Source organism: Cricetulus griseus, chromosome 6, assembly GCF_003668045.3.
Source record: "Cricetulus griseus strain 17A/GY chromosome 6, alternate assembly CriGri-PICRH-1.0, whole genome shotgun sequence".
NCBI classification, from domain to species: domain Eukaryota; kingdom Metazoa; phylum Chordata; class Mammalia; order Rodentia; family Cricetidae; genus Cricetulus; species Cricetulus griseus.
This window is the reverse complement of record NC_048599.1, coordinates 53,068,800-53,089,061: the sequence shown is the minus strand read 5'-3', so window position 1 is coordinate 53,089,061 and position 20,262 is coordinate 53,068,800. Positions and strand designations below refer to the sequence as shown.

The window sequence follows — 20,262 nt, the reverse complement described above, 5'->3', positions numbered from 1 at the left end:
CTGACTGGCCTGGAACTTGCTATATAGACCAGGCTAACCTCAACCTTATAGAGATCTAAACATCTCTGCCTCCCAAGTGCTAGGCTTAAAGTGTATACCACCATGCCTGCCTTTGTTTTAAAAGGCGTGTTCTCACTAAGTTCTTGATCCTTCTGTCCCGGCCTCTGGAGTTCTGGGATTATGGTGCATACTGCCACAGTCAGCTGTGCCTCAACTTTGATCATTAAAATTAGTCCTTGCCTTTGCTCTTTTTTCTAAGAGTTAGACCTGCTTTTGCCCTCAGATTTAATATACGTGGTTCGGGGAGGCCCAGGCATATTACAGCCAAACAGGGAGAAATTACAGTGAGGAAGTCAGCAATGAGAAGCCTTTGTTCAAAATCCCATTAGCATGATTACACTAGTCTACCCAGCGAGGAGCAGCTTGTGCAAACAGCACACAACTTTAATCAAAGCGTCCCCATGGTTCCATTCTGTAGATTTAGAAATGTTCTAAAGGAAATCACTGATTAAAGAAGGGCAATGCTTGGAAAGTTATTGTTTCCCAAAGGGGATTCAGAATACATAGGAAACTCTTAGCTCCAAGAGGCTGAGTTATAAACACATTAATAGTATTCAGCAGCAAGTGTCACCATGCAACTGAAGCCAAGATAACATGCAAATGATAGGGCATGTATTTACTTACGAACAATACACTGATTTCCACCAGGTAAGGTTTTCCATCCAGGACAACAGTATGCATTATAACGTGATCCACAGACATTGGGTCTGAAACAAAAACACAGAATTCCATACTTTGAAAAATAAGATATAACCAAATGAGAGAGAAGGAACCCCCAATTAGAGTGAATCCCAGAAAACAGAGAACAGTAAAATTTGGAGGCCCAATCAAATGGAGTAGCTTAGGGCATTTGGAACATTTTCACCAAATGATATGGTAGGAAGCCCTTAATACCAACACATACATAGTACACCAAGCCACAAAAACCCAGAGATACCAAAGAGAGTGCCTGCCATCTCAGTGCACAGATGTGAAAGCCAAAGGAGCTACATAAATGGGTCCAATTTAAACCAACTACCTACAAACTTGAATTAAAAAGATCATATTAAAATCTGTGACATGCAAAGTTTTAAATGTCTACTCTCATAAATGACATATTTTCCCCCTCTCTGGCCCAGCCTACCTCTAAAATGTTACCACATTCTTTCTTTGACAAAATTACAGGAATTCTAACTCTACCATCAGTCAGGAAAAAAAAAATAAGGGCCAAAACATGTAAATATTTCTTTAGCAAAAACTTGGAAAGAGCCAATACCAGAAATCACTGGAAAATCAAAGCAATGTCACTCTGAATTTACTGTTTACAGACAACTTGTCACATGTCTTGGAGCAAAGCCTCCATTCAGAATCCAGAGGGTCGGTCTTTGACGGTTCCTGAAGGCAACTGGGGGAAGGTGGGGCTACTCCTGTATTAGAAAGATGGAACACAGACTGAAAAGAAGCTAGCCCTCCAGTGTGTGCACCCTCTGAGCCTAAACATGGATGCCAGTGGCTGGCAATAGCTAATTAGAAACTTCTTGTGTTGAGTGCTCAGACTTGAACGGGACCTCTATATCAACCCCTGACACAAGGCTCAGGGAGCATCACGAGAGAGGAGACAGAAAGAATGTGAGAGTCAGAAGATGGGAGGGGAGCTGGGAATGCTGTTTTCTGGGCAGCTGAAGCATTCGAGGACCCACAGCTGTTATGGTTACCCACTCAAGATCAAGCCAGTCAAAAATCCCAGAATGGTTGGGGGATGGGTCATGAGCCCTCCTACCCCTAGTGGAGGAATTTTTGGAAATTGGTGGCTGCTGGGGGAGGAAGCCACAGCCTCTCATCCATGCCCACGTGGGCAGCAGCAATTGGACTCAGTAGGTTATTAATCAAAAAAGGAAGAAGAGGAAATTAGTGAAGTTGGAGCAGGGACATTGTGGGGGCAGCATGGGATGAGCTGGAGGGGTGGCAGGACTGGGTGTGGTAAAACACATAATATGAAATTCTCAAAAATTAAAAAAGTGGTTTTTTTTAAAGGGTCACATGTTTTACAGTCAATTTCACAAAACAGAAGACATTCCAAGGCTTTCTAGTATGAATACCATAGTCCCTCAAGGATAAACCTTCAACACAACCGCATGGCTAAAACATATTTCTCAGCTGGGATGCATCCAAAACCTAGATGCAAAGTCCTCCTGCTTAAACTCCACCCACCTCTCTATCTCTTGCAGGAAAGGGGACTCTGGTAAAGTCTGTGTCTGTCCCTCACCTTTTCTACAATTCTAGAAATTCTGGAACAAGCTACAGCATACAATGTGCACTCTAGACTGACTGGTGTCAGGCTCGGAGGGAAGAATTGGGCTGACAGAACAGAACCTTGAACTTCATACCCAGCAACATAAAGTATGAGTATCTAGACTCTAGAGGCATAATTTCATGGCCTCCTTAGTCTTCATTTATTGCAGCACACATTGTGATAATACAGCCTTTGCTTGTCACCAGTGTGTATGTGCATGTGTATGTGTGCATGAGGGCATGCATGCATGCATGCATGTTCATAAAATGATGGGCATTCCAGACCTCCTTGTAAGAAAGAGAATGAAAACACAAAATACCATCATCTTCCAGATGGGGTCATTTCACCTACTCCACTTCCTCAGGAAGAGACAACAGTGTACTAAAAATGTATCTGTGAGATAGGAGAGAAGGCTCAGCATTTGAGGACTTGCTGCTCTTCCAGAGGACCTGTGTCCAGTTCCCAGCACCCACATGGTGGCTCACAACTACCTGTAATTCCATTCCCAGGGGTTCAGACACCCCCTGGCTTCCACAGGAATCAGGCATGCACATAGTATGCACACATATATGCAGACAGGCCTCTCATACAATTAAAGCTTTAGGAAATGTAATTTAACCTCATGGATCTCGTCATTTAGTCCTTCATATGGCACAGTCTCATTTAGTTCCTCCTGTGACCAAGTTGAATCCCAAACCTCAGTATGCAGAAGATCCTGGGAAAGTAAAAGCTTGGAAAGAAATGTATAGGAAAATAGAACACAGGGGTGTGGGGAGGAGGGGGCTCAAACATTCTAAATCCTATCAAAATGACAATCCAGCCAAACTCAATTGCCTCACGCTTCCCCATCAACAGCCCACTATAGCAGCTCTATTGGATCCAGTTCAGACCCCAAACCAAGTCCTGGGATTGCTTCACAAGCCCCCTGAGTCTTTGCAGGGTGCCTAGTGGTTAAAAACCAGGGCTGTCTGACATAAATGAGTGCATTTATGGAATGACATCACATATGACATGGTGAAAGAGCTAATGGCAAAGGTTCAAGGTCAGTAACTTCAGTCCTCCAAAGCAAGATAGTCAAAAGATTTCGTCTCAAGGTATCAAAAATTTTAGTACTGTGAAGTTGTTTTCTATATTTAGAATCACTCTATCATCAAAAATCATGGAAGACTTCAGAATTTACCACAGTCACAAAACAGAATGTTAGTGTTCTAAGTCTTCACAGTGCAAAAGTCACAGCACAGAGCTGGGGAGAGGACTCAGTGGGTAGGAGCTCTCAGTGTGCAAGGATGAGGAACTCAGTTCAAATTTACATAAAAAGCCTGGCACTGTAGCAGGCACAGATCAAGGGGGCTTGCCGGCCACTAGCCTAGTTCTCCATTCAGTGAGATATCCATCTCAACAGACTGAAGGAAAGAGTGATAGAACAGGGTACTTGATATCCCCTTCTGGCAATACACATGCACACAGACAGATACACCACAAATATACTCACACACACGTTAAATTTGTTTAATAAATAAATAATTCCCTAGTTGGCATGAATTCAGGAACAAATTGGAAAGAAAGGTTTGGATATCAGTAAGACAACTGATCCAATAAGCTAAGAATATTACATAGTATTTAAAAACAACTGACAAATGAAAGTTTGCTCTTGAGGCCCACCTGGTCTTCCTAGTGAATTCTAGACGAGCTAGGGCTACACAGTGAAATCCTTTTACCCACCTCCAAAAAACCAAACCACCTCATCAAAAGAAAGGAAGCAGAGGACAATAAAGCCTGAATCTCTCAATGAGCTAAGCTGTTAGATTTCATTGTAAGAAACCAATGGCTATTGAGTCCAGACAGTAGATACCACCACAGAGACAAGTATGAAATCTGAAATGAGCACTGAGGAAGCAGCCAGGAGACAATTTGCTTCATCACTTACTTACTGCCCTTATACCAGCTCTGCTCATGCTCCAAATCTTAAACATTTGGCTAATAATCTGATCTCATCATCTTTAAGCCAAGAAACACTTGGTTGTGGCAGTCTTTATGGTTTCATAAGTGTAGGCTGTGGCTGGCTGTCCTGGAACAACTCCGTAGACCAGGCTGGTACAACTCGAGATCCACCCACCTCTGTCTCCTGAGTGCTGGGATTAAAGGAAGTGCACCACAACCATTAGTTACATCAGTACTTACTTTTAATTGATTGTTTTGAATCAACATCACCAAAGATGGTTTTTAATCTGACACCCATGCCCTCACTCCTGGCCCATTTCTTCCTGGCAATAGAGTCTGGAAATTGTGAACTGGGATTTCTTGAACATGCTGGGTAGAATTTGTTCTTTCAATCCACAGATTCTTTTGATTGGAACATCCATAGAAACAAATGAATGGGGAGTTGGAGGCAAGACGTGTAAAGTCTCAAGGATCCACACTGGGTTGTTTTCATATTAAAGGTTATTACTCGGACCAGATGTTTAAACGCTCTACAAAGAGGATACTTTTAGTGACGTCACTCACCGTGCACTTTCTATAGCATGCATCTGGATTCTCCTTTTTTAATCATCCTCTTGACTGAGGGCTGCACCTGAGTCTCCTCAGCCATCAAGCAGAAAACAGCAGCAGCCTTTGTCTCTGGAGCCTTAAAATTCAGGGAGCAGACTCTGGACACTAAATGCTGCTCATTCTTAGTTTAGACAGAACTTTTACCTGAGTACTGCTGTTATTATCTTCTACCAGAGGAATTAGGGCCTTGGAGAGGTTAAACAACTACCAAAGTCCTGTATCGTAGAAAAGGTCAGGGTGAATCTGAACTCAGGAAGTCTGGTTGAGTCTAGTGCAAGGTGACCAACTGGAGCACTGATGTATTTAGACAGGAAGATATTTCCTATGTGGCATTTGATAATAAAAAGCCTTTCCAACTAAACTGTAAATGGGTGGTATGGAATAAGTTGGTTTTTTTACAGCAGGTTATAGTGCTACATTAACATGTACATATTCATTGTGGACTGAATAAAAACCTAACCACATCTTAACTTCTCTTACCCAGCTCCATCATAGCAGGGATGGTGAGCTTCAACAGCCTAGAGAACACAGCAGTTTACCAGCACTTGCTCCATGAGAGCCATCAAACATGGGGTGATGACTGTCAGTGCAGCTGCTTTAGGGTCACCCATGCTGCTGTCAGTAGCCCCTCACCCATAATCTGTAATAAGCCCCCCCCCAAGTATATGTATTGGTTCCCCAAGGTGAGCTGCAAGGGAATGGGACTTTGGTTTGTCCCTATAACCTGAGCAGAAGGGGGCAGAGCTAGATGTTCATTCACAAATCCCAATGAGGGAATTTTAGCAATGTCATTTGTAAACGTTAAGTTTCTAAAAAGTCAAAGCTGGGTAAAGGCTCGCATGTAAGTGTTACAGATCTGAAGAGAAAGGCATCTGGACAGTTGGGAGTCAAGGGATACCACATGGCACAACAAACCTCACACATGATTTATTGGGAAAGACACAAGAAGGTGGCTGCCACTGCTCAGGAGAGAAGTAGCAGGGAAATGAGCAGGAGGCAGACTTATATCCGGTTTCTTGGGGGCAGAGCTTTCCAGGGTAGCCTGGGTTCTGATCTTGGGGCAAGCACAGAGATTGGTGGGATTCTGGGGTATGCTCTTAGGGCAAGCTCAGGGATTGGTGGGATTCTGGGTTCTGATCTTGGGGCAAGCTCAAGGGTTGGTGGGATTCTGGGGTATGCTCTTAGGGCAAGCTCAGGGATTGGTGGGATTCTAGGGTCTGATCTTGGGGCAAGCTCAGGGATTGGTGGGATTCTGGGGTCTGCTCTTAGGGCAAGCTCAGGGATTGATAGGAATCTAGGTTCTGATCTTAGGGGCAAGCTTAGAGATTGGTGGGATTCTGGGGCCTGCTCTTAGGGCAGGCTCAGAGATTGCTGGGATTCTGGGGCCTGATCTTGGGTTTTTATTTTCCTGTATGGCAGAGCTTGTCCACCTAAATCTCAAGGAACTTAGAGTTAGCATAATTATTTTGTTGAAACTAGCACTTGATACTGTTATGGCCTAAAATTTGACAGTTCTTTTTTGCCCTTGCAATTAAAAGCAAAGTTATAATCATTTACATATATACATATGAAAAAGCAATAAAAGTAGTGTGCATTTTAAGAAAATTGATTAAATTAGTAATTTATCCAGTTCCTGTCATGCTATAAAATAGAAACAATAATTAGCAAATTTGGGAAAACACTATCATTACAAAATGAGTTTTTCCCCAAAACCTTATCAGGTAAACACACTGCCCTGCTTATTACAGATGAGAAAATGGAAAAACTAGTAAGGAAAAAAACTTTTTTAAAAGGCTAACTATGGAGACTTAAATCATCAAGTAAAATGCAAAAGAATTTATGAGTAAAACATTGTCTAATTAGTACTGAAGAGTTTTGGAGCAAAGAGTAGAAAGATGTTTCTCTAATCTAACAAAGAAGATGTGTCTTGGTTTTCACTAATTTGTGCAAGAATTTTGTGCTCTGGTTTTCTTTTACTAGGTCTGCAAAGCAAAACAAACAAAACCCACTACTTTTTAGACTGGGTATACAACATATATTGGGGCATAGGTGCTGCGAAGGGACTAGATCTGTGTTTCTGTTGCTAACATAGTTCCGGTGGGGCAAGTACAGGGCCAGCTCCGTGATAAAAGCATTAGCCAGCTCTCAAATGGTATGTGTTTGAGGAACGCACAACAAGTGTCTAGCTGGGTAGTAGGCACTGTACTGATTCTGAAGTGATGAAATGATTCAAAGCCTGTCTTGGTTAGTTCCATAATGCACACTTGAGCATTAAGTTTGACCTGTCTTTAGAAAAGTAGCTGCAGGCACACTGTCCATTGATGTAACAGCTATCTAACCTTGCTTAGGAACACGGTGGGCCTCCTGAAGTCGGGTGATCCATTTCATGAGAAATCAGAGTCTCTACCCACTCCCAGCATCACAGATCACTCCTAAAACCCAACAATGAAAGTTTTCTCTTACCCAGGTGATAGCAGCATTGGCCTGCACAGGTGCCAGGGCCAGGACACTTGGGACAGTGTCAATGTTTCAAACTATAATTCATTTGAATGAAAACTAAATTCAGAGCTTCAAAAAGCAATGTCTACTGCCTAACATGCCTCTGGAGTCTCCAAATCTTCGTAGTAGCACCCAGTGAGAAGAACCAGAGCCCTAGTTATCTCCTGAGACACTTTGTTTTAGTGGATAGTAGACATACCTCCAGCCTTTGGGAACAATGTCCATCCACAAGATGCAGCCCTCACACAGGCAGTGTACCTTGCTCATGCACACACTACCCCTCACCAGCACTCAAGGAAGCTCCTAGGTGGCTCTGGCTCCCATGTCCTTTCACAAGAGAGACTAGCTGTGCCAGTGGATTTTGCAATCCCTCATTCAAGCTATACTCAGGCATTAAATAAAATAAGCACTCCTACCCTAGTTAGGGTTTCTACTGCTGTGAGCACACACCATGAACAATGGCAACTCTTACAAAGGACAGCATTTAATTGGTGCTGGCTTACAGTTCAGAGGTTTCAAACATCATCATCATGTCTGGAAGTGTAGTAGCTCATAGGCAGACATGGTAGCGGAGAGGTAGCTGAGAGTTCTACATCCAGATTGGAATAAAGTAAGAAGAGAGTGAATCACTGGGCCTGGCTTGAGCATCTGAGACCTCAAAACCCATCCCCGGTGACATACTTCCTCCAATAAGGCCACACCTCCTAATAGCTCCACTCCCTATGGGCCTTTAGAGGCCGTTTTTATTCAAACACCACAACTCCTGAGACAGAAATGCTGAAATGAGGGTAAAAACATTTCCTTCTGGACAACAAGTGAAATTTAATTTAAAACCTCTTCTTTCCAATTGTAGTGAGAAACAGTTACCTATTCTTTATAGCATCCTTGCATGAAACCCCTTCTTTAAAATAAAAATAAGCCAGGGGTAGAGGTGCACACCTGTAATCCCACTCAAGAGACAGGAGGACAACCATGAGTTTAAGTACAGCCAGGGCTACATAGTGTACTCAGATGACTTGAATAACCCAGAACTACATGGAAAGACCATTTCTCAAAATTAACTGATTCTAAAATAAAATGTTTCCATTTTGACAGCCATAGAAGATCAAAGAACCAAGGGTTTCTGGCTATGGAATAGACCCCTGCAGAGCTGTCTCCTTTCATTTGCCCAAGTTCCAGGCTCACCCTTCAGAAACTGCCCACAATCTTCAAACTCCTGATAGCCAATCATTGCTGCTCCATGTTTTATGATTTTTCTATACCCCTCGGGTTCATGGATCAGAAAAAGCAAACTTGGCTGACTATGAACCTTGGGTGTACATTTAAAACTGCTTACGTGCTTTACAGCATAAAAAAAAAAAAAACAGAGAAGGGCAGAATAAGAACATTTCCATTCAATTACCTGAAGAAATCAGTGGTTCTAGAAGACCATCATCAATGGCTAAAGTCATGGAAAGAAAGACTTGCATTACACATGTGCTTCTGGTCAAAGAGCACAGTCCATTTATCAAGTCTTCTTAACAAAAAGTTTACAGAGTTCACAGCAAACACAATAAGCCCACATCATAGGAATGCAATGCCTAGGCTAGGAGAGGGACCATAACAGTGCACTCCAAGATTGACCCACAAACTAGATACTACCATCCTACAGTCATACATGGAACCTGGGTTGGAACAGAATCACCTTCCTGCACTGAGAAAGTCTTAAAATGGAAAAAACTCCATTTGCACTGATAAGTGTTCTCAGTGTGTAGTCTGACTTTAGCCCTGGACACACCCTTCTTTTCAGTTGACCAATACAGTCAGGAGGCTGGCATTGTATGCAAGCCTACTGCTGCCACTTTCTTCTATAAGTAGATTACCAGGTGGAAATGAGGCAGAGCTAATCTTATTTTAAAAAATACATAAAGAATGAAGAAACCAATTACAAAATATGGACTTTATTTAGATCCTGAAATTAATGAACTATAAAAATGAAATATATGACTTATTGAGATTTTAAAATTCACCAGATACAATATTTAAAAACTAATGTTAAATGTGATGCTGGTATTGTATTTGTTTTTTAAGGAAGACTCATCTTTTACAGGTTGAAATATTTACAAATATAAGAATTTTCGTGGACATAGAAAGAGCACTCTCTGTAGAATGGTTGCATGGGAATGTGGGGACCTATCCTGCTTTAAAGGCCAGGCACAGTAGTGTTCATAATTCCAGATCTGGGAAACAGCTTGCTGGCTTGCAGGCTAGCCAGCCTAGTCTACTTTGCAAGTTTGAGGACAGTGAAAGATCTCAATCCAATAAATTGAAGAGGTGGATGCCATCTAATGAATGGCACCTGAGGTTGTTCTCTGGCCTCTACACCAACACTCAGACACACAAAAGAATATTTCAGGGGTTTACTTCAAAATAATTCATGGCAGCAACAGAAGTAGATTAAACAAGATTAACTACATGAGTTTGTGTGTGTGCTGTGTGTTGTAGTGTGTGTGTGTATGTGTGTGTGTGCATGTGCATTGTGTAAGTACAGTGTACCTGTGTGCTATATGCATATGGATAGATATGGATACATGTTCCCATGCCCATATGTGCAGAAGTTAAAAGCGGACATTGGGCATCCTGCTCTTACTCTCCACTGTACTCCCTTGAAATGGGGTCACCCACTGGCCCTGGAGCTTGGCTAGTGGTCAACAGGATCAGCAATTCTCCATAAGGTGTATGCAACCATACTCAGCTTCCTGTGTGTGTTCTGGGGATTTGAACTCAGGTCCTCATGATGAGAAAACAAGTGCTCTCATCTGTGGCACCCAGCTCTAAGACTGACTATCAATTGATAAATGGGAAGATAAGACCGAACTGCATCTTCCTCCTTGGTTTTGCACAAACCTGAAATTCTGCACATTGGAAACTTAAATGGCAACTTTGTGGGATCATCTGGTCCATCCTGACTGTCAAAGTCTTTGACAAACCATCAACTCCTTTCTTGTTTTCTTCCTCCATCTCCTTGACAAACTATTTGTATCTGTTGTCTGCGTCAGTATTCCTGAAAGGGACAAAGACCCAGACTGGAAATAATAAGAGTGCAAGCCAGCCATCTCAAACAATTAACCAGAACTAACCAATGTCTCTATGAATCTCAACTATCCAGCATCCGATAGGTGAGGATGGTGTTGACCAGATGGAGAAGCCAAGAACAAACAGCTTGAGCAGAGCTGTGCAAGTCGGCCGTGATTCAGTCTCACATGTATTCTCTAGCTTTCTTAATGATGAAGCCATTCATTAAAAAATGCATTTGAAGAGAAAGACATTGGTCTGTGCTAGGCCTATAAGGGATGGATTTTGGCTTTTCTGTATCTGGAAGCAGTCATGGTTTACAGTCACAGGGTATATAAAATGTGCAGGATGGCATCACTCAGCAAGGGGTTCCCAATGCTTCCTAACACCAGTGAATGAGAAGGAGTAATAATTTACTTTCAAGAAAAAACACAAGTGAGAAGATAACCAGCCTGAGCTCAAACACACTTTGAGTCTTGCTTTCAAATGTCCAACCATGCCTAGGTTGTTTTCAAAAGGATAAAATATTCTTTCAAAAGAATTTCTTGTAAGAGTCCTGAAAGGAATTCCAATTTTTAAAGGAAATATTTTTTTTTGTTTTAGAATCATTTTTCTCCTGGAAGTTGATGGAGCACAGAACATATTACATTCATATTCGCTTTTATACTTTTGATTTTTTTAAATAAATGTTGAGTGTCATTTAGCCTTCTATAATAGCATTCTACACACCCTTATCGCCACACTGAGACATGCCAGGCACTGTACTAGGAATGTGGCCTGAACCGTGTCATTAAATCTTGGGACAACACAAAAAGGTGTGTGCTATAATCTTGTTTACAAGGTAATAAATGAGGCTTACAGAGGTCAAGCCACTTGTCTGAGGTTTCTTCCCAGTAGGTGGTGGAGCCAGGATCTGACCCAAGCTTGTCTATCCCCACATTCCCAAGCCTCCCTGAAAGCATGGCCAGCGGTGATTAGTGTTCATTGAAAATGATTCCCCTATCTTTTAAAATATAGTCCCACAAGCAATACCACTCTACCCCATTACCCACAACCAGGCTCAAACAGGAAACAGTGTGAGGTAATTATAGCATATCCCCCAGCCACCAGCTCTGGGGTTTTATGACTGAACTGCCAAATCACTCCTAGCCAACTCGGCAGGAAATGTTCAGACACTTTCTCGAATTCCAGCTAAAACGTCAACTGTGTGGCCCTGGGGAGTAGAGAGCTCACAGGGTGGTAATGGGATATACAATTTGCAAACTTGAGGTCAGTGGCCTAAACTCTAGGGTGTGAAACAGCAGCCGTCCGTGGGAGATTAAAAACTACTTGCGGACTTGAAGGGTGTATGTCAATGCTCCCCTTGCCTGGCACTTATCCACATCATCTCTGACTTTACCCATAAGCAAAGAGGAAGATATTCTAAATGGCAGGTCTGCCCAGAATCTTTGAAAAGAAAAGAGTACTATCAATGGTTTGAGAAGTGTGTTCATTCTGAGAGTTAAGGATTCAATCCAACTCAAACACAGCTAATAAATTTGTCGTTAAAATTTAGCAGGTGTTCTCCAAAATTGTGGGGGGGGCGGGCTATAGAAGAAAATGCAAGAATTCAAAAGAATGTTTTCATTTTGGCATTTATCTCATAGAGTTCAACTAAATAAAGAAAGAGAGAAAGGAAGAAAGAAAGAAAGAAAGGAAGGAAGGAAGGAAGGAAGGAAGGAAGGAAGGAAGGAAGGAAGGAAGAAAAGAAGGAAGGACTGAAGCCCAGCTGGGCATAGTGTCGCACTGGATAACTGAGTATGCAGTTATAAAGGAAAAGATTGTGCTTAATTGCAATCCACAATTGTCTTAGCTCATGCCACATCTCCAGATCCACCACCTGTCAATTACAAGTTGGGGGGGAGACACAGAGTGGTGGATCACTCCTTAGACTCCTACTTTCCTTTCGTCTGACTCTCTCCCTGATACCTTTATTAAATTAGGTTCCTTTAGAAACCCTCATTCCTTCAAAGACTACCTAATGGAGCCTTTCACTGATGAGCAGGTAAAAGTAAATATTCAAGAACTATTGCATAGGGCTGGAGAGATGGCTCAGAGGTTAAGAGCACTGGCTGCTCTTCCAGAGGTCCTGAGTTCAATTCCCAGCAACCACGTGGTGGCTCACAACCATCCGTTATGAGATCTGGTGCCCTCTTCTGGTGTCCAGATATACATGGAAGCTGAATGTTGTATGCATAATAAAATAAAATCTTAAAAAAAAAGAACCATTGCATATTATTCTCCCATCAAGTATTCCCTAGTAAGACATTGATCACATTGCCCAAGATGAAAGAAAGAAAGAAAGAGAGAGAGAGAGAGAGAGAGACAGAGAGAGAGAGAGAGAGAGAGAGAGAGAGAGAGAGAGAGAGAGAGAGAAAGGACTCAAACACCAGAGCTGGGCATAGCATCACACACTTACCTCACTTACAATCTCATCATTTGGGAGGCTGGCAAGTTCAAAGCCAGCCTGGTCTATACAGCAAGTTCTAGGTCAAACTAGTCTACATATTGAGACCATATATCCAGAAAGATAGTAGAGAGTGGTGAGCGGGGAGAGAAAAGAAAGAAGGGACGTGCTTACTATGTCAGAGGTTACCTCATACCTAGAATATTATAAAACTTGAAGTCACTAGTCAACTCTCCAGAATATGAACACAGAAAGACATCATGTTTCTACTTAAACCAGATCTGTCCCTCTGTAGCTTCTACAGCTATGAAATAAAGAAGAAACTACATAGCACAAGCACTATTTAATGGCCTTTCTCTGGGTCTTGGTTAGCATCTAAAAGCTTCTAAAATCCATCTCTCTGTAACTCACTTGTAAACATGTTTCTCAAGAACACCGCCAAGAAAGCCTTCAAAGGTATTCCCAAAGGGGCTGGAGAGTCGGCTCGGCAGCACCTATTACAGAGATCCGAGTTCGTATCCCCACACCCATGCTGTGTGACTCATAGGGTCTGATACCCTCTTCTGAACTCCTTAGGCACCTGCACCCCATGTACACAGCCACATATATATGCGGGTGACTAAAAATAAAAGAAAACTTTTTAAAGGTATTCACAACGGCATAATCCTATGGGATCTGGCCATGCCATCTTGTAAATCAGCACTGAGAGGACACAGCTATCTGTGGACGCTAGCTGCTGGCCACAGTACTGTTTACACAGTACCACATTCACAGGTACCTCATAAGCGATGGGTAAGCCTGCCTTCCCACTGCATTCCTCTAGGTTGTTTGCATGGGATCTTTTCTGCCTTGGACTGACTCTCCTTCAGAAGCCCTAAAAAGACAGAAAGCCACCACAAGTCGCTGCCAGGAGTCAGGAAGTTGTCCCTGGAAACTAGGCACCTGTTCTGGCCAGCCCCAGCCCTTAACTGAGGGTATTTCACTCCAGAACTTTCTCCTCTAACCTGCCTCAGCTTTCCCCCTTCCCTCCTATAACAAAATCTTACCTGTATTTTTCTCCTGGAAGATTCCATGCTCCCCACCCCCACACCCCCCCACACCCCCACCCCCACACATAAATAAATAGGCTTCCTTATTACTTGGGATGTATTTATCTTTCTTAATTGTCAAACTCTAATATTTCTATCTGTTCTATTTTATTTGTACTGAAGTTATAAAATTACCTTTAAAAGAAGAGAAAGAGGAGATGGAGACGATGTAGATGATGATGTAAAAGGAAAGGCAAACCAGGCTCAGTGGCAGTGCCTGCAATCCTAGCACTGGGCTGGTTTTGTGCTGCCACCTCTGTTACTGTTGTTTTTTGGCCTCTGTCTAGGATTACAGGCTTATCTCCACACAGTCAGCCTGGCAAAAGCAATGCAGGAGGGTAATGAGTTCAAAGGCAGCCTGGACCGCATAGTGATAACTTGTCTTTTAAAAAAGGAAAAGGATGAAAGAGGAAAGAATAGAGGAACGAAGATGAGGAAAAGTCAAAAAAGAAAATTTTCTCTGGGCATAGGCTCATTATTAATATAGAGATTGTCATAAAATTTAACAACAGACTAAGTGTATCCATAAGGCTGACACAAATCCTGTCTCCCGACAGTGTCATAAATGGCGGTACTATATTTGGAATTCAATGTGTATATTTGAATGTAAGTATGACTGACGGTCTAGGAATTCACAGCTCTTCAAAACACTGACCCAAATCACTTGTCTAATGGGGCAGCTCTCCCACCCTGCCTGCTCTGTCTGGAATACATTTCTGGCTGGAAATGGTGGACATGAGGAATTTTCCTTTCTCCCTTCTACTCTGAGGGGGCTGAATAAACAGACTTAGTGATAACTTCAACCAAAAATACCACTTAGTTGAAAAAGTTGCAAAGTCACAGGAAACTTCAAGCCAGATTTGCTGTAGAGTAGAATTGGCACAACCCAAGTCTGACTGTCGCCCTGATCTGGTTTTCTTCTGTGGCAATGTGGTGACTCCTTTTAGACAAGCCGGGGGCGGTTCAGCCCCTTGACAGCATCAGCTCCACTGGCAACTGCAGACCTATGGTTGGTTATTATTTACAACCCCGGTTCCAAAACAAAAGCATAAACAAAAACAAAATGGGATGGATTATCCAACAGATGTAGAAAAACATGACTAAAAAAGAAATTGAAGGTAAAATCCCATATAGAAGCAAGGACAAAAATACTGAATACTTAAGCTAGTCAACCAGAGTGCTTGCACATCCAAGTTTCTCACTGAACCTCACAACTCTAAAGGAAAGGGGAAGGATCTGTGCTTCACAGTGCTTACATGTAAATAAATGCACCCAGTTGTTGACGGCAATCTTGTTTCTGATGGCCACGTGTGCTTTCAGCTAGGAGCTGTGCATGAGGAGATAGCTCTGCTCTTAAACACCGATCTTATAGAACTGTGCTGGCATGTTATTCATGAAGCACTCTCTTCTAACATCCCAGGACAAAATAAATGACACATTCGCAGCCTCGTCATCTATGGAGAGCAAGGCCAGGCAGACTAGATCAAGCTGGAATTAAACCTAAAATATCAGAGTATCCCCCTCAAAAGCCCTTTGCTTCACTCTGCTCACTAGCTTCCAATGGTAATCACAAAAGTTCCTCCTTACCCTACAGAGACACACTGCTCCTCACATGCAAAGGCAGCATCTGTTGTCCATGCCCTGGAATCTGGGCAAAGCCTGGGTGGTGGTTTGAATAGGAAGAGCCCCCGTAGACTCATGTGTGTGAATTCTTGACCCATAGGTAGTGGCACTATTAGGAGGTGTTGGCTTGCTGGAGTAGGTGCAGCCTTATTGGAGGAAGTGTGTCATTGTGGAGGCAGGCTTTGAGGTCTCATGTATGTTCAAGCTACACCCAGTGTGGCGGACTCCTGCTGCGTGTGGATCAAGATGTAGAACTCTCAGCCCCTTCTCCAGCACCATGTCTATCTGCACACTGCCATGCTTCCCACCATGATGATAATGGACTAAACCTCTGAAACTATAAGCCAGCCCCAATTAAATGTTTTCCTTCATAAGAGTTGTGGTGGTCATAGTGTCTCTTCACAGCAACAAAACTCTAAGACAGCCTGAAACTTCCATGGAATTCCACGTCATTCAGTTGCAGGCTACATTTGAACAGAATCCAGTGGCTTCCATTTTCATGTTCATGAGAGATCCAGAACCACTGCATAACGAGCCTGATCTTGTATCTGGGGGGATTATGCAAAAAGGCCACTGATGGAGGGCAGTCTGCGACCACAAGGAAGTGAGCCAAGGAACTCAGCCAACACTTTACACGAGTCCATTCAAGCCCAGCCAGCTAGCCTGTAGCCATTTGAGTAATACCAATTTAAAGATATGGGGTTCCAACATGCCACCATGAAGCAGCCCCAATAGGCCCAGTCTTGAACAAGGCCTACCAACTGAATCAGGGACTCAGTTTTCCCATTGACAAAGACATACTTAAAGGCTTCATCTTAAGGGGCAGTCCCAGGCAGGAGACTACATGAGAAAGAATTATAACCCAAGAAACCCTTGCCAGAGCCAAGCGTATTTCTATTTAGATAAGTCACACCAAGGTAAACAGGGTGTCGGGCCTGCACTTACATGGAAGCATCTTGCTATCACTCACTCTGACAAACAGACACTATGAGTAGAGACAAGAATCTCTGTCTAAATTGCTGACCCACATCGCTGAGAAGCCATAAAGTTGTTCAGAGTGACTTCCTACATAGCAAAAGATAGTCAAAACAGAAATGAGAGTCAGTGTCTCTGAGCAGTGGATAGCCCAGGGTGATGATCCGTGTCCTGTTCTTTTCTCAGAGGTGGGCCATTATGCCTTCATGTGTGAGAAATTTTAATTTCTATGTAAGTAGGAACACTCTAGATGCCTCTTCTCCTTTTGTCTCTTCCTACCAATTGCTCAATTATACCATCTGTTTTGTGTCTAGGGCAACTGAGCCTCTTCTTCTTCATCATCATCAATCCCCTGCCTTTGCTGGGACCACCATCTACTCTCTGTGAGCCACACATTGATCCTTAAACTCCCCACCTTTGGTCTCCCTGCACTAACCACACAGCTTTCACACCCCTGCTTCTGTAACATGGGGTTGATCCTGCAACCATCTTGCATCCTTACCTTTCACAACAGTGAGGAAAGTGATGTTTTCTCTGATCTCTCTCTGCCTTTAACAGCATCATCTCTCTTTTCAGGCTCACATGGTGTCAACCCCCAGACCACACATAACAGTGCCAGTCAGGTCCATGCAACACAAACCCTGCCTGCTGTGCCCAATGTCCCAGCATCCCAAGCACTTCAAATCCTCTTCACCTTGTGTGTGTTCCCCCCCCCATCTTTTCCCTTTATGTCAAATTTCCATTTCCTCTAACCTCTAATTTATATAATTAACCTTACCCAGTCAGTTCACCAAAATTGGTTTGTACCTGATCATCCACAACCATCTACTGGCACCTACCTTATGTCCAATTCCTAAAGATCCTTGGAAAAATAAAATAGACAAGGCATCTACCTCCCACCATTTTATTGCACAGCCAGAGGCTGTAGAACTCTATGTAAAGGGCCAAACAGCAAATATTTGCAAGTTCGATCATGGCTGTCAAAGCTATATCATTCAAGTGCTGCAAAGCCAGGCAGCACTTGGGTAACATATGCATAGATGTCCGGGCTATGTGTCAATAAAAGTTCATTCTCAAACACAGCTTGGTCTGCAGACCCAGTGAACTTTTACTATGCTATCTTTTCTGATTAATCCCTTTCCAACAGTGCTTCTGTTGGCTTATAACAGGATACACCTTCAACAAATGTTGAGTTGTGCCCACAGGAGAACATTCTAGGGAAAGAAGGTATCAAGAGGATTAAAGAAAGAAATTTACCATCTATAAAATTTAATTTAGCTGAGAAGCAACAAAACACTAAGTTAAAAGTTCTATGAAACCAGATTTCCTAACTCCAGCTGAATTCCCTAGGGTAATGCTTGAAACTCAACATTCTTTATTTTGTTTTTTCTTCCACCTGTTAAATGTGCAAAGATGTTTAATCTCCCTCGTAAGGAGTTGTGTAGTGAGGGATTCATATGATTAAAGTGCAATTGTCATGGATGCTATTTTAACAATAATTTCTCAATTTAATATTTAAAAATTGGCTGTGAGTTTACAGGTAAGCAATGTAAAAGAAAATGAAGCAAACAACTAAAAAAAATTTGTCTTTGCCAGCAAGAGTGTAAGTTACACATCAGCCTCCCTAGAAAGATATATATGCTGGATAACTCTACCTGAGAGACAGTTCTTAGTAGAATTTGAAGACAAGAGATTCTGGATGATATAACTACTACATGACACTCAGCTCGGAGGCTGGACAGTATAGAAGGCGGTACCTGTGATGGTTAGTTCCACCTAGTGAAAACACAAGCCCTAGTATCAAAATAGAATACATGCACCATCCAACGTCCCTGATGACCCTGACTATCTTATAACTCTTTCCGTTTTATTAATGTCTATCTGAAGTCTCAGAAAACATTTTTTATTTAACTAAGGAATAAGAGTAACTATACTTAGAAGTTTTGAACCTTTTGCTAAAGAATATTAGAAATTTTAAGTGGAATTTCACTGACATCTTAGTCCTGCATCTTATATCTTAGTCCACTGGCATAAGAAATCAAAACCATGGGACAATTAATAAAGAAACTTGTGTAGTAAGAGTTTGCTCATGTTTGTCCACCATGTGGATTAGATGAACTACTGCACACAGAAGATAGGTAGAGCGTGTCTACACATAAATACCGTTCAAGCATCACTTCACACAATACTATTAAACAGGGCCTGAGTAACTGTTTAGAGATACAGTGTTTTTACTTTATAAGGCTATGAAATGGGTACATGTTTAATGGAAACTATACCACACGTTTTGAATTTAGAACATTGCCACCACCACCCACGGCCCCAATGACCAATATGCTCTCCCAAAGTCCTTGGCAGCATTTATCAGTACTTAGTTCCATCAACTCAAAGTGTATCAGTGCTCCAGTTGTCATTTAGCCTCACACCAGACCCTGTGCTTTCAGCTGCTTTTCTGTTCATGGTTCTTGGTCTTCTGTAAACTATGAAGCCTCTTCCAAGCTCTGCCCTACACATCTCTGGTGTTCCACTCAACTAAGTAAAGACTGGTTTTCAACTGAGTCTTCTGGTACAAGCTATTCTTTGAAAGTCATTTAATGTTAATGGTACTTGCCTCTGACAATTTTACAAATTAGTGAGAAAAAAAATCAAGTCTAGGGGTAGGGAGATAGCTCTCACAGTAAAATGAGGGCTTCAGTTCCATCTCCAGCACTGACTTAAAAAGTCAGACAAGCAATGCAGACCTATAATCCCAGCACTGGGAGGCAGAGACAAACAGTTCCCTAGTGCTTACTGGGCAGTCAATGCAGCCTAATCAGAGAACTCTAGACCCCAGGAAGAAATTGTACTTCACACAACAAGGTGAATGGCTCCTGAGAAATGACACCCCTGACCTCCATATCCATGTCCATATATGTTCCTGTGCACCCCCACACACCACACACATCCCCATACATGACCACTTAAGAGACAATCACATTTTAATAATCATGAACCAACAAATGTTCACAGACCTTCTTTGACAGGCTTGATATATTATTGATTTCAGCTTTCTCAAAGAATGCTATTAAAGTAAGCCCATTTGCTGGGCAGTGTCTAGATTCAAAGAAATTGTTAAAATAGTTTACTTGTCACTGGGTGTTGGTGGCGCACACCTTTAATCCCAGCACTCAGGAGGCAGAGGCAGGCGGATTTCTGTGAGTTCGAGACCAGCCTGGTCTACAAGAGCTAGTTCCAGGACAGTCTCCAAAGCCACAGAGAAACCCTGTCTTGAAAAACCAAATAAATAAATAAAATAGTTTACTTGTCTTCCAAAAAAGCATTCACATTGAAAACCAAAGCTAAAGCCTTCCAGAGTGTCTTGGGTGAGTTATTTGGTTCTGAATGTATATTTTAATTGCTTAGCATTTTGTTTGAGTAGTTATTAGTTGCTGGTTGAATGCTATGGTTTTTTTAACAAAGGAACTTTTCAATATTATTTAACATTCCAATTAAGCATGAAAATGTCTATTTCCATCCCTTACGCTCTCAAATCATGATACTGCTTGTAGACGTGTGGTTTTATTTATTTACATCATTAACAATTTACTCTTTTCTTTAAATTATCTCTTTGTCCAAAAACCATAGATGAGAAGTCAAATGTTTCATCTTTTTATTTAAAATGTGGAATTACATAAACCTCGGTTTAAGAAAATCTG

At 42.1% G+C, this 20,262-nt stretch overlaps 1 protein-coding gene across 1 annotated transcript in view; it reads right to left on the bottom strand.

Moving 5' to 3' along the window:
- Positions 1 to 20,262, bottom strand: part of Fbn1 (fibrillin 1) — a 217,741-nt gene that overhangs the window by 178,671 nt on the left and 18,808 nt on the right. The window contains exon 4 of the mRNA XM_027421965.2: positions 685 to 767. Within this exon, the coding sequence (XP_027277766.1) occupies positions 685 to 767 (83 nt within the window). The remainder of the gene's footprint in view (positions 1 to 684; positions 768 to 20,262) is intronic.